The 13,466-nt window shown below is 37.9% G+C and overlaps 1 protein-coding gene across 9 annotated transcripts in view; it reads left to right on the top strand.

Annotated features, from left to right (window-relative positions):
- TTC29 (tetratricopeptide repeat domain 29) overlaps positions 1 to 13,466 on the top strand; it is a 382,392-nt gene that overhangs the window by 240,154 nt on the left and 128,772 nt on the right. The window contains exon 1 of one of the 9 annotated variants that reach the window (XM_066996059.1): positions 12,232 to 12,369. The exons of the other annotated variants lie outside the window; for them this stretch is intronic. Coding sequence (XP_066852160.1) covers positions 12,360 to 12,369 — 10 coding nt within the window. The 5' untranslated portion in view covers positions 12,232 to 12,359. Of the gene's footprint in view, positions 1 to 12,231; positions 12,370 to 13,466 lie in introns of those variants that run through there. 9 annotated transcript variants of the gene reach the window in all.

Below are 13,466 nucleotides of genomic sequence, written 5' to 3'. Positions count from 1 at the left end.
TAAATCTTTCCCAGGAAGAACAAAATAAATAATTCCACGTTATTTATTTTGGTAATTGTTACTCCCAAAGGCAAAGCAGAAAAGGCAGGTGTGTTCATGGCAGCACCATGGAAGTGCTGATCTCGTGCTTCCACATGGCCACGACTGTGCCTTAAGCAGTACCAGCTGCTTTCTGGCCATGTACTAAACTTCCAGTGGTTCTGGGTGTCCCTGCAGCCCTGCTCCAGGCCTGCTCCCTGTCTGGATGATACAGAATTTTCTCCCTCTTCAAAAGGTGATGTAAACTTACTGAGAAAAAATTACTAAGATAAAGATGGCAAAAAAAAGGGGATTGCTTTTATTGGAAAAAGGCCCATTTAGCTATGAGTCCAATGAATAAAAAAAGAATTAGCTGTAAACGAGAGAAAGAAACACCAGTACTTGAATGGAAACATTAAGTGCAAGGAAGGAGAATCACTGGCTGTTTAGAAATGTCTGCATGGAAACAACCCAAGTAACTGAGTGCCATACATTTTTGTCTAACTCTGTATATTGTTAAAATTCAGAACGATCAGGCTTAGGATTTCTGCAATGCCTGTATTTCACACACTTCAGTCATTGCATTTGTCTGCCATGGTACTTTAAGAACCTATGCCACTTAATTGGCAACTGAGGAAAGAAGTACTAATTTCCTGAAAGCTCCTGGGGACCTTCTCTTTGCAATGAGTCCTACGTGGCTGGATAACAGGGGCCCAACTCTCAGAGGAGAGTGCAGGAAATGCATGGTAAGAGTGTATGCAGAGACCAACAGGCAGTGAAGTGCCTATGTTGTCTTCAGGTTGAGAAGCATGAGGATTCACTGTGAAGGCCTAGTGAGGGTTCGGAGGCAAAGTTTAAAGAACAGACAAGAAGAAGGCTATTAAAATTATAAACATAGGTGATTGTAAAACTATGTTATGCAAGAGTCTTAACCCTGATCTTGTAAAAGTGCTATGACAGAAAAGGCTGGTTCTGCAAAGCAAACAGGAGCAACTTAGTTGTTTTCCAAACTCTCTACCCAACACCACTATCCCAAATATATTCTATCAGTCACGCTTGCCTCCTTGGTTAGCCAGGGTTTAGCAATGCAGTTACACTGCTTCCAGTTCCAAACAAGCACCCAAACACCCAGACTGAGCATCTCTACCTATCTCCTTCCACTCTATCCCCAGCCACAAGACACTCCATATCTTGGGATACTGTCCTATGACTTTACCAGCTACTTCAACGAGCTCAGGCACAGGTACTTGCTTGGTAGATCCTCTATACTGGGTTGTGGAGACCTCTCAACAATTCCAAGAGCAAAGGCAGCCGGGTGCTGACATCGCAATGTATCATCCAGCAGGAGGTAATGCTGAATTTCATTATGGATGTTAGCTTCTAATCTTTCTTGCAGTAAACTCAAATTATCTTGAAAACTGCCTTAACCCATCTGCCAGCTGAGCCATATCACTAAACTGAAATTTCAGTTCAGTTTGTTTCAAGACAGAGATACTTAGCTGAAGCTGTTTAAATAACATTGTTTAAACAAATTATCATTAGTCACCCTGTTGGAACATATATCTGGCAACATCCAGGACAGAGCTAAAGGCTGACAGGGTTATGGCATAAAGGTAACAAACTGTTACACAGGTTTCAGATTCACAGTCATGTCCCAAGAAAGGAGCCATTAGCATCATCCTGTCTTCTTTTTGGGGTTGAGAGATTTAAAATTCAGAAAGCCTGTATATTTGTGAAAATGATGGCCAAGATAGAGCGAGGTAGACAATATGCCTGATTTTTTTGAATCTGAGGAAATTCCGGTGTAAAAATGCTACGTATGTGTACTACAGTTACAATAGCGTGAAGTTTGTCCACAGAAGAATTGATGCCAAGAAAATCCATTTTCAATAAACAATGTGCTCTCCCAAAGCATACTTTGTAATGAACTCTCTGATACAAACTTCTGCTTTACATTTTGAAAAGAACTTACAATAACAGTTTTGGCCATGTGGACACCACAAGACAAAGGCATTTACGTCAAAGCCTGCTGCAACTGCACGCATACCCATTTCCACAGCAATATATGTTTTCCAGGATTTATGCTCTTAAATTGTCACTGCCAGCTGCTGTCTTTAATTTCATTCTCTGGAAGATGTTACTTTGATTAGATAAGCAAGCAGAAAAAGGGTAAGGTTTGACTGGTTCAGTGTTACCTTAAGTTATACATAGACATCCCTGCAGATTAAGGAACAATAAAGAGCAACAAATGGCAATTCCATCACTGAGCAATTTATTTTGAGGCAGATCCATAGCAAATGAGTAAAGCTGTTCTTCCAGGCACAGCAGGACAGTGGCTTATGCCGTGGAACTGGTGCTATCCATTCTGCACATCCTGCAACCAGTAAAAATCTTCCCTTTGCATGGTAGAGAAGAAGAAAATCATACAAATGTTACTGATTTATTGCTGGTTTGCATAGTACCATTCCAACAGAAGCTCTGTGTGTTGGCAGTATTTCACTGAATTCTCTGGCTTCAGCAGCTCAGTTATTATTTTTGTATCATCTGGTAATTTAGATACAGTTATTGTAGGTTCTTCAGCCAGTGTTAGATATTCTCTATACTCCCCTGAGTTTTGTATCCTGTTTTATACTTCCTCTCTTGTTTTTATCAGTAGTCACCTATTGTGCCTCACTATTTTACTCTCGGGTGCTTCAATTATATATGAATGTGATACACTTCACAGCAGCTAGTTTCCATTTGCCATCTAAATATCTTTGTACATGAATGGAGTAACCTACATTTAACTTCACAGACAGTTTCCAAATCTACTGTATTTCAGCTTTTTTTGTCTGCTTACTTTTTTTTGATAATTGTTTTCTAGATGTTTTTCCTCTGTTTTCCAAATCTACAATAAAACTCTTTCCAAAGGAGGCGAAAAAGATAAATAAATTATGCAGTAAGTCACAGACTCTGTCCCTGTTCCTAAACCTGAAGAGAAAAAGGTTGGCTTGGGATATTAGGGGGTCCACCTGATAAAAGAGGTTTAGTTGTTTTACTGGCTCCCTTGGTGGAGTTCATGTCCTTAAGCTGGGCAATTTCTTTCAAGTAGAAGAAGTAGCTTGTCTGGTTTTGATATCCTATTACTAGTAATCGTTGGCAAAACTTTGGTAGCACCCCACAGAAATGATTTTCAGAAATGCTTTCATTGCACAATTGATGTAGAAGTTGTTTTTCCAGTACTCCTAAAAATAGGACACTTTGAAAATAGGCAAAATCCCTGCTCTAAGTGTTGCCAAGACAAAATCCAGGTAAAGAGGGCAGCAGGTATGTGGACTGGCACTGACATTTATATGAACTTCTTTGACTTGTTTTCAGGAAATACTTGCACTGTCTAATACACATAAATGTTTTTGATACTTGTGTATTTTTTTAATCAACAAAAATAAACTGAAGAAAAATCAAGGAAACCTCACATAATGCTCCCCTATATTCCTTATAAAACACCATTAGATAACAAAATAGTATTTAGTATCAACCCAACTTTGAGGTTGGGCTGCAAGTCTTAAAATTGTATGAAAAAATGGAACTGTTTTATATTAGCAAAACCATATTTCTTTTTTATCAGGTACTTTTTTTTCTTTTTTTTTTTTTTTTTATTCACCTACTTGTAAGATGTCTTTGCCTCAGTCTACATTATTTAGAACATGTAGTGGGTACACAACATTCACTGAAGAAAAATGACCTGCTCACAAATCTTATGCCATGCCTGACCATGATTATTTTGAGGGTACTTGCACTTTTTAGAGTTACTTCACAGAGCAGATAATGATCAGTTCAAACTCAAGCAAAGTGTGGGTGCTTGTAGAAAAACATATACAACAAGCATGTATTATTGTAGGAATTCCTCAGTCCTAAAAGAATAGAAAATAGCAGCATAGGGACAAAAATAATACAAAGCAGAAGACTTCAATATATAGCTATATAAAATTGTATTTGTTTTGATTTCTACTTCTAACAATTCCTTGAGCACCTATTGTACCTTTTAGACTATTTTGAAATAATTGAAAAAGTAAATAATTTTGGTTGGACTTCTTTAATCAATTGTTAAAACGTGATTTGAGTGACAGTCTCACTAATCAGGAAAGCAGCATGAACAAGTGGCAAGTAAATACAAATCAAAATGCATCAAGAAATAAATGTCTGAAAAAACAGCAATGCACTAGGGGATTTTCTGACTTCAAATCTGTGCAAACACAGATTGAGCTTAAGATGTGTGGTTATTGGTTAAACAATTTTTAATGAAATATAAAGACCTATGTGCTCTTAAATGGATAATTTATGTGCAATGTTATTGTCTCTCAAGGTTTAATTAAATGTTTGCCTTGTGGCTAATCAGATACAATTAATAAATGAAGCCTGTATTCATGTCACTGATGGGGAATGTTAAAATGGCCTCCATTAGAATTTCAGTGTCACTGTTGTGGCTGGTTGATAAAAACAATCTAATATATCAGAAACTTCCACAAAATAATTTGGTACAGACACTAATATGAAATTACATTAATATATACAATGCTTTTATCACAATGGATAACTTCAAGTTCAGTTTGAAGGTAAGTACCTGTAAGTCCTTAAAGTGGAAGGATGTGTTTACATGGTACTTTTCATCCCCAAAGCAGTTTCCAGAGTTCAATTTAAACATCTCCTATACCTACAGAGCAACATTTCTTAGCCTTATGGATACAAAAGAGTTTACAGTGGAGAAAAAACATCCATTAATCCACAGACCTACTGCCCTGAAGGATTTTAACTGTCTCTGGCATGATACACTAAATGTCTTAGGACTACATAACAATGCCATGTGATTTTTATCCTCGATACTACCTTTCTATGCCTTTTTCACTCCATCTACTTTAAAGTTATAAACCTCAATAGGTAGGCATTTAAAACGTAGGTAAGCCTCCACTGGGTACTTTCCTACCTGAACAAGTTATATAAATCACAGGCCAATAGGGATTAGGCCAAAGGCAACACTGGCTGTCACTGACAGCGTTCCAGAAGTCAGCTAGAAAGAGAATTTCAGATCTACTGACCACAAAAGGCATCTGTTCTGTGCAGCTAACAGAGTGTTATTTATCATTTACACTGCAGTAGTGCACAAAGGTCTGAGGCTAGGCTCCATTTTGAAATATTATCTATAAATAATATGTAGTTACTTGTCAGCGTTGTCACTGTTTACAATTTAGCTTAAGATGAAAAGCAATCAATGGGCATCACCAGAACTAGAAATCAGTAACAGAAGTTTAAGAGCCGTTTAGTTTAACAGAAGTTTAAACAATCCTGAGGGACCAAGTGCAAAATTTCTGAGTTCCAGCTTGTAGGGAAAAAAAAAAGTACTCTTCAACAAAATGAATATCAGCACCTTTTGCTGGCCATCTTTCTGATGATGTCAAATGATTTTTTTCACCAACTTAGGCATAATCTAACAGAAAAGGAAAAGAACTGTGCAGGATAATTCTGTTGTCATCACTTAAGTCATTAATTTTGACTGTATCTCCTTTAATTTAGTTAGATCCTAGTTCAGCCACAAGTCATACCTCGTGTAGAATCAAGAAATTCACTCAGAGGAATCTGAAAAAATATAAATACTACTCCCTTCTATTAGCATGAAACATATTTAATTAATTACAATACAGTAAGGATATTTTGTCTTAGGAAATGAAAACTTATTTAAGAACGTATTTCTCTCGGAGTTATATCTTTATCTGTAAGTCACTGCTCTTTTACACAGGCTTCCATTTATTACAGACTGAAGACTGCACAAATTAAATGGGAATAAGTGTATTAGGCAGAGCTATTTAGCCCAGTGCTCCATGAAACAAAGCTTGTCCCAACATATACCAGATGAAATAGACGATGACACACTGAATACAACACAGTAAAGTTTCCTAATACAGTGGCTGTTTCTATCAGTTATTAATATTAGTTCTACACATAAAACATTTTCTAAAAAATACTGTACAGAATAAACAGTCTTAACCTAAATTCTGATTACTATTTTCTATTCAGTCATGAAGGAGACCTTCAAACTCACTCGCCTGAGGCACTGAGAAGCTCCAGGTCTTTGACGCTCATGAAAGAAAGATAATAATCACTCTTCAGGGGAGAGAGATCTTATTATATGTACCCTGTGGATTTTTTTTATCCTTTATCAAACTGCACCTTTGTGGGCCTTTAACGTCTTAATGGGTTGTTTATCCTTTCCCCCATAATTCATGATGATAAGCTGGATGTCACGTAGATACCGTTATGGTGATGAAAAAGTTGTACTTACGAGCTGAGTCAGTGATGTAGTTTGATTAACTTCTTATGCAGGTATTCCAGAGAGGTAAAGCAAATAAGATGATAATGTTACAAATGTTTCAGGAGGTGCAAATCTATCTGAGGCATACCCATAAATCTATGAGTAATAATACCTGAAATAAGTAAACAAAACCACAGAACCAGGATCAGATATTAATGGGATGCATTTCAGTTTATGCAAGGGGTTGGGTGGTAGGGTGGAAAGGTGGACAGAAGATATAAACAGCAAAACAGCAATGCTGGGGCAGTTTTCTCTCTAATGCATGTATAATATAGGACATACAATGGCATGACATAGGACTTAACAGCCTGAGTTTTGGAAAGCACTATTACTTGCAGCCCCATCATTCATGAATAAGCTTATTAAAAGATCTCAGCAAATGCCAGTAAAACCTTTGTACAATGCCACCTCTTTGTTATTCTTACACATGTCTCTCAGATTAAATAATTAGTGGTTTGGTTTAGATACTTCTGAAATTTGCTAGGTTTCTGTGAATTCAATCGTGGCTTCTAATACCCATAAAATTGAAGTGTGGTATCTCTGCTGCTTCCAGGACTACAAAAAAATGTTTCTATCCTATTTTGAAGAACATAAAACTCAAATTTTGAGGCATGCAGAACCATAAGGCCTGAATAAGAGAATTTTTTGCCCATTCAATCCCTTAATTCAATAGCTGAAGAAATGCTACTTTTGTAAGATTTTTTTAAAAAAAAAAGAACACTTTTTTTTTTTTCGGCATACCTATTTCCCTAGTACCTATTCTTACCAAGGCACATTCCATACTTTCATAAGCACTCGTACTAGATTGTTAATGAAAATAACCATTGCTTCTTTTAGTAAACCGTAATTATATTTATCCTCCTATTATCTATATCAGCGCTTACACCTATTGGTTTAGAGATAAAACTGGAAGGATTGCTACTTACGTTAGCAAGTTGTTAGTCATATGAATGGTTTCATTTGAAGTGAATGGAACGACTTATATAAATAAATGCTCACCAGCAGGTTAGAGCAGTGTTAACACAGTCCTATTTTGCTTACTTCCCCACTGTAGTGTTTAAACTATGCAAGCTGAGAGAAATGGAGAGTCTGATAAACAGAAGCCTGATGGTGTCTAATCCTTTTGCTCTAATATTACTGTGGAAGACTTCTGTCTAAGTACTAGCTGCAAGCTACAGCAAGATGAAGCATGACAAGAACCATGAAATAAAGATTTTGGAGACTTGCATTCTCTTTCAAATATTTGGCTTTTTCCTAAACCAATTATGCCAGTAATGGCGCTTGACAATGATCTAGTATATTGATGCATAATATGTATATAATGAATAGCAAGACTAGAGATCTTTACAGTAACTTTTACACTGTAAGTTTGTTTGATCTTCATCAGCACTGTTGTCTCCAACTCATCACTCAAATAGGAAGCTAAAAGAGGAGATACATGATGATATGTTCCTGAGGCTGGTTAAACAGGATGCAAGTGCCACATTAGAAAAACATTGAAAATCGTTAGTCAATGTGATACTACTTACTCAGATATAAATATGTATTTGCCATGATGAAAAAAATCAGAGGCAGATCATCCAGTTTTTGTTGTGCATTACAACTGCCTCTGAAATTAAAACTGATGGCTTTTACAGGAAATATAACTTTTATATACAAAAGTTCTTCATTGCTGTCAAAGAAAGCAGTACCAGGTCTTTCCTGGCACAGCCTTCCTTGGAACAAAATGTAAGACTTGCTTAAAGTGGCTAATTATTACATTTACTCCTATTTGTGATGTGGTTACCCTGCTTACTTATTCAAGTGCAAGCTTCATGCTAGCACTTGACCAAGTTTTGCAGCATCACCATTATTGACTGACAAGCTTATCAACACATGGCAGAAATGGACTCCATACTAATCCAAAAATTCCTCATGCTCATCTCTGAAGAAACCAGAGGGGTATCACAGAGTGATTATGAGTAAAACCCGTAAATGCAGTCTTGAAGAGTCTACTATGAAAGAAAAACATTATAAAGTACCTAGAGAAGTGGTTCCTTTTGTGTGTACAAGAAAACCATTTTTGGATGTACTTGGCCTATGATAACTACAGTAAGCTACACATTTCACTAACATAGTAACATTGAAAGGTAGAAATGTTGTTTACATCTCACATGTATAAGGAAAAGATGCACAGAAAAAATTAATCATTTCTTCAGAAAGATTATTTATTTTGAGAAGTGGTAGGTTTGTTGTTACTTGGTTTAAAGAAATTTCACAAAACATTTAAAATTGAGGTTAGGAGTATCAGCTGCAAAACCTTACAAGATTTGTCTGCAGAAATTCTCTGGTTTTCTTAGTTTCTGTGTATTTCACCTGGTATGAAGAAAAACACTAGTGCCACAGTCAACTTTTGGTTAAAGTTCATACCAAAGTAGTACCTAGCTTAGTGTGCCATCCGAGGTCTCACAGAGCTGCAGAATGTCCTCACTGACCTCCTTTTGACCCTGGTTCTCAGCCTGGAGGAGGAGGAAGTTGGATTAAGAAATCCTCATTAGAGATTATTCCTGTTCCATCATCCTGTCATGTCTCCACAGCAGCTTGCACTAGCTGTTGTACTTCTTGTGTACTTTGTACAAGTCTGTACACTGACTGCTGCCTGGTAGAATGCTCAGTGTTGCTGCCGTCCCATTCCCCATTTTTGCATTTTTGACACTTTGACATTTTCTCCTCTTTTCATATTTTTCTCCATGATCACTTGAGTTATCCCCAACTATCATTTTCTTTCCCTCTCTTCTAGAGTGAAGGAGTAGGGACAGTTCAATTATTATATATATATTTAGCAGACAGGTTAACAGGTAACAGACAAAATCAAAACTACCAGGGGGTGAAGATGGACAGCTATGCAGGAGTCAAAAGCCAGCTTTGTATATGATGCTCCCTTCAGCACATTTAAAGCAGAGGGATGATAGGGATGATTTTGAAGATGAGGGGTGGCCTACAAAATTTTAGTACATACAAGAATCATTACACTGTGTTTTGTTTTTTTTTTTGTTTAACAACTTTAGTGCCTTTTTTTTTTTTTTTTCTTTATGGATAAAGAAATAGTGCAGGGATTCTTAGCTGTTGTTGTGAGCAGTATTCAAGACTATCCAGAAATGTCTTGATATGTTTTTGGCATTGCTGCATCTAAGCACAAACAATATATTAGTAATCACATCTTCACCCAGCCGTTAAGGCTGAACAAACATTTCCTAAGGGCAACACCTATACAAAATGATAAATATATTGCACTTTTTTAGGTTAGATTTTTGAATATGCCAATATCTGGAAGCCAAGTTTTACTCAAGAAAATGCATTTTTCACACAAATGGTTTTTGCAAAGTTTATCTGCTGTAGAATATTATGCTTCCTTGGACACTAGCAGTGCCCACAAAATTAGATGACCTACCCAATGGTAACAACAAAAATTGTTAGCAAGTGAAAATACTTTTTTTTCCATGAACAGATACCTTTTCCCCTTCAGAAGCTGCCTGCCAAACATTTCTAGACCAATTATATTGGTGCTACAACACAGCACTGTAATAGGACTTGGTTTCATCCTTAACCACAGAAAGGATATTGCCTCTTTATGTTACTACACAGATAGAGACTGCCTTTGATTCTGTGTTAAAGAGTGTCCTTTCTAAGTTACACATTGTTTGGCACTCAGGATCCTTTGAACATGTTTCCATAAAAAAAGAAATCTTACTTTGCTTCCTAGTCGAATGAATTATATATGTTTAACACAGCAGACATACCCATAGTGTAAAATGGCTGCTTGTGAACTACTTCAGATATTATTCCAGAACATTAACAGTAATTTTAAATCTGCCAATTTTTTCCCATTTTTTATAAGTTTTCTTTGTAAGTTTATGTATAGAAGCACTTCATGCAAAAAGCCATATGATAAGTCAAATGTGTTGCTGAAGTCTAATTAAATCTATATGTGAAACCTGCAGCTTCATTATGAAAACAAAGTCTGCTTGCCAGGATCTATTTTTTACTTTTTAAAATTTTTTAGCAGAAGCTCATGTTAATAGAAATTACCTGTCCTCTATCAAATTATTTATTTACTGAGTTTTATATTGGCAGTTCCATGTTTTGCCTGTGACCATAGTCATTTGCTACAATTTCTAACTTCCAGTGTACAAGTATGATACTACATTTCTTCTTCTATTTCATAGAGTTTTCCTTGTTAACCAACATAGCTTTTTGAAAAATGTATTCCTTAGGATTATGACTTTGGGGGTATCTGGGCTAACATACTTAAACAGTTTCCAATTAACCTTGTCCCATCGCAGATTCGATTCTTCATCCCAACAGACTTATAATAGTTTTCACCTTCATAAAATTAGGCCTTTCAAAGGATTAAGTATATATATTATTGGTTTGGACTTAATTCTGTTTGCACATAACAAATGTGATCAAATCATTACCAGTTATACCTAAGCTACAACTAATTTTTAGTTCTGTGATCAATTCCTTTTTATCTGTCAAGGTGAGGTCTAATATAGAATTCCCCTGTGTTGGACGCAACACTTTTTGAGTTAGGAAATTGACATTTAAAATATTTTGAAGTTCCAAGTACATTTTAAGACTGGCAGTATGAGACCTCCAGCATGTATCACTCAGATTGAAAATCAGCACAGTACACGAGTGTTTTCCCTGTATGTTATAGATGGGTAAGGCATAGGTCATGCTGTTCTCTAGTGTGATTTGATATCAGCTAAGTACTCTGTCAACTTCTGACTTATCCATTAGGACATTGACCCATAAACATTCAAGATCATTTGCTTCCGATTGCCATCAACTCAGAAACAGGTAATGCCATTTTTGAAATGCTTTCTGTCCACTTGATCCTTCCTAAATAGATCATAACAATTGATTTTGACATGCCAGTTTTCCAAACAGTTTTAGCAATAAAAACTAGGTCAAATCTGTACTAAAAATGACCTCTTCTGCTGGTGTCAAGTTTCCAACAGTAGAACAGAGGCTACTGAAAAATCTGTGCTCTTTGTACTCTTTGGCATCCTGATCATGGTTTCTCATTTTCATTCACATTTACCAAAAAATCATTGGTTCCTTCTCAGTAGTTCCAACTCTTAGAAGCTCCCAGACTCCCTAGCTGATCAGTCCCTTAGAAGAAAGCTCCTTTGTTACAATAAATTAGGCTGTGGGCTCTCATCGACAAAATTTTCCCCAAACCCAGTCTTCATGTTATGTCTCTTAGAGGTTAAGTCTAGGCTTCTCTGCTTGCTCTTTTTAAGTGCTCAAAAGACCTGAAGTATGTCTGAGAAGACAAGAGATCCTGAAAGGAAAAAAAGCTTGTTCACTAGAAGTGTTCACCTATAACCTAAAATACTACCCATAAAATTCCCTTTAAGTATCAGTAAGTATTGCCACTGGTTCTTTGCCCGCCAGCTTCAGAAACTTATTTAGCTTTGAGATATGCTTCTCTTGGAGTTCCAAGAAAGCACACTAAAGCTTTCAGTTAGCTGAAGTGTATAGATTTCCTGACTGCCTTTCCTTTCCACTGCAGACAGCCGAAGACTTCTTTGTGAGCATTGCTCTTACAGGTTGGATGGAACAACCGTCAGCGTCCCTTCCCATCCAACGAGCTGGGACTTCAGAAACCCTCCGCAGTTTTGACGTCAAAGACCTGTTAACGTTTAAGAACTTGAGCTGCGCATATTTCTCACAGCTTCCACGCCTCTCGTGCTCTAAACCCGGCTCTGCTGCTTGAGGCCGCGGGACGGCCTGAGGAGGGCGGCAGCAGGAGGGCGGCCCGCAGCGCCGCCCGCCCCCGTTGCCATGGCCATGGCGAGGCCGCGGCACCGGAGCCGAGCCCGCGGGGCCCCAGCCCAGGCGCCCCCTTCTCTGGCCGCGGGGCGGCTCCGCCATTTCGCGGAGGGGGGGCCGGTAACCGCCGTGAGCGGCGCCTTCCCGGGGGAAGGGTCGCGTCCTGCGCCGCGCCATGAGGAGAGGTCCGTTCCCCTGGGAAGTTCAAAAACTTTATTTATTTATTTATGTCGAGGGGCTGAGGTAGCGCTAGGGTTTAGGTTATGCAGGGGGGTTAACGAGTGAGGGAATAAAAAAAAATGCTCCTGGCTCGTAGTCAGTATAGGCTAGGAAACGCTGTAAGACCCTATAGTGCGCAGGGGCTCGAGTGTGGGGGAACGGAATGCTGCCTTGGGCTGTGACCTAATGCAGGTTACCTGGAATAAATTAAGTCAAAAAAGCTGTAGACTTTAAAACATACAGATTTTTTAATAAGTCATATCGGTGCTTTCAGTATAACGAAGCAGCTTGGCTTCAGGTCTGTTGTGGCACTCTCTGGCATCCTTTTGTTTCATGGGGTGCAAGGTAGCAGCAAACATCTCCACGATGGTTGGATGTAGCTATGCCACTTCTGGGCTGTTTTCCATCTTGGGAAATACCCATCCTCTGGTTACACTTAAGCATGCTTCAAAAATTTGTAGGAAGAACTAGGAAGTTTCTCTGCCACCTAAAATGTACCAGGAAATGCCATTCCCATCAGCTGGCCTTTTTACCTTTAGCTTCAATGCATGCTGGGGTGATTCCAGAGTACGGGCAGATTCCTACTGATTTCAAGAGGAGCTAGAGGTAGCGCTTCCTTAGTGCCAAACTGGGCTGTTTTGTCATTTGTTGAATTCCCTCGGTGTTTGGTTAAGTAAATAAGATGCAGCTTGAACTTAATAATGAAGGAGCAAAATGTAAAGAGATTAGCAGTCTTTAAATGATTACCAAAGAAATTTATGAGAATGCAGTAGCACACACTTCAGAAAGCTGTGTTGCTAACACCTTCCATCATGTGTTTCTGTGGTAGTATATGATCTGCAAATATTACAGTTATCTTGGAAGTAAAGGAAAAACGCCGTCTCTTTCACTGGGAGAGCAACATCTCATCTCTGTAATAAAAACATAATAGAGAGTAAATTGAGGCTGGTTTTGGTGTATTGTTTTTGGTGTGTAGTTTTGTGAGTCTTGATTGTGTTTTGTTGTTGTTTCCCATTCCCAAGCTTTGAGTTTGACGTCAAAGTCAGGGCAATAGTTATAATCC

The sequence above is a fragment of the Anser cygnoides genome, chromosome 4, assembly GCF_040182565.1.
Source record: "Anser cygnoides isolate HZ-2024a breed goose chromosome 4, Taihu_goose_T2T_genome, whole genome shotgun sequence".
Classification (NCBI taxonomy): Eukaryota; Metazoa; Chordata; class Aves; order Anseriformes; family Anatidae; genus Anser; species Anser cygnoides.
Note: the sequence above shows the minus strand (reverse complement) of the source record. Positions and strands in the feature narration are given on the sequence as shown.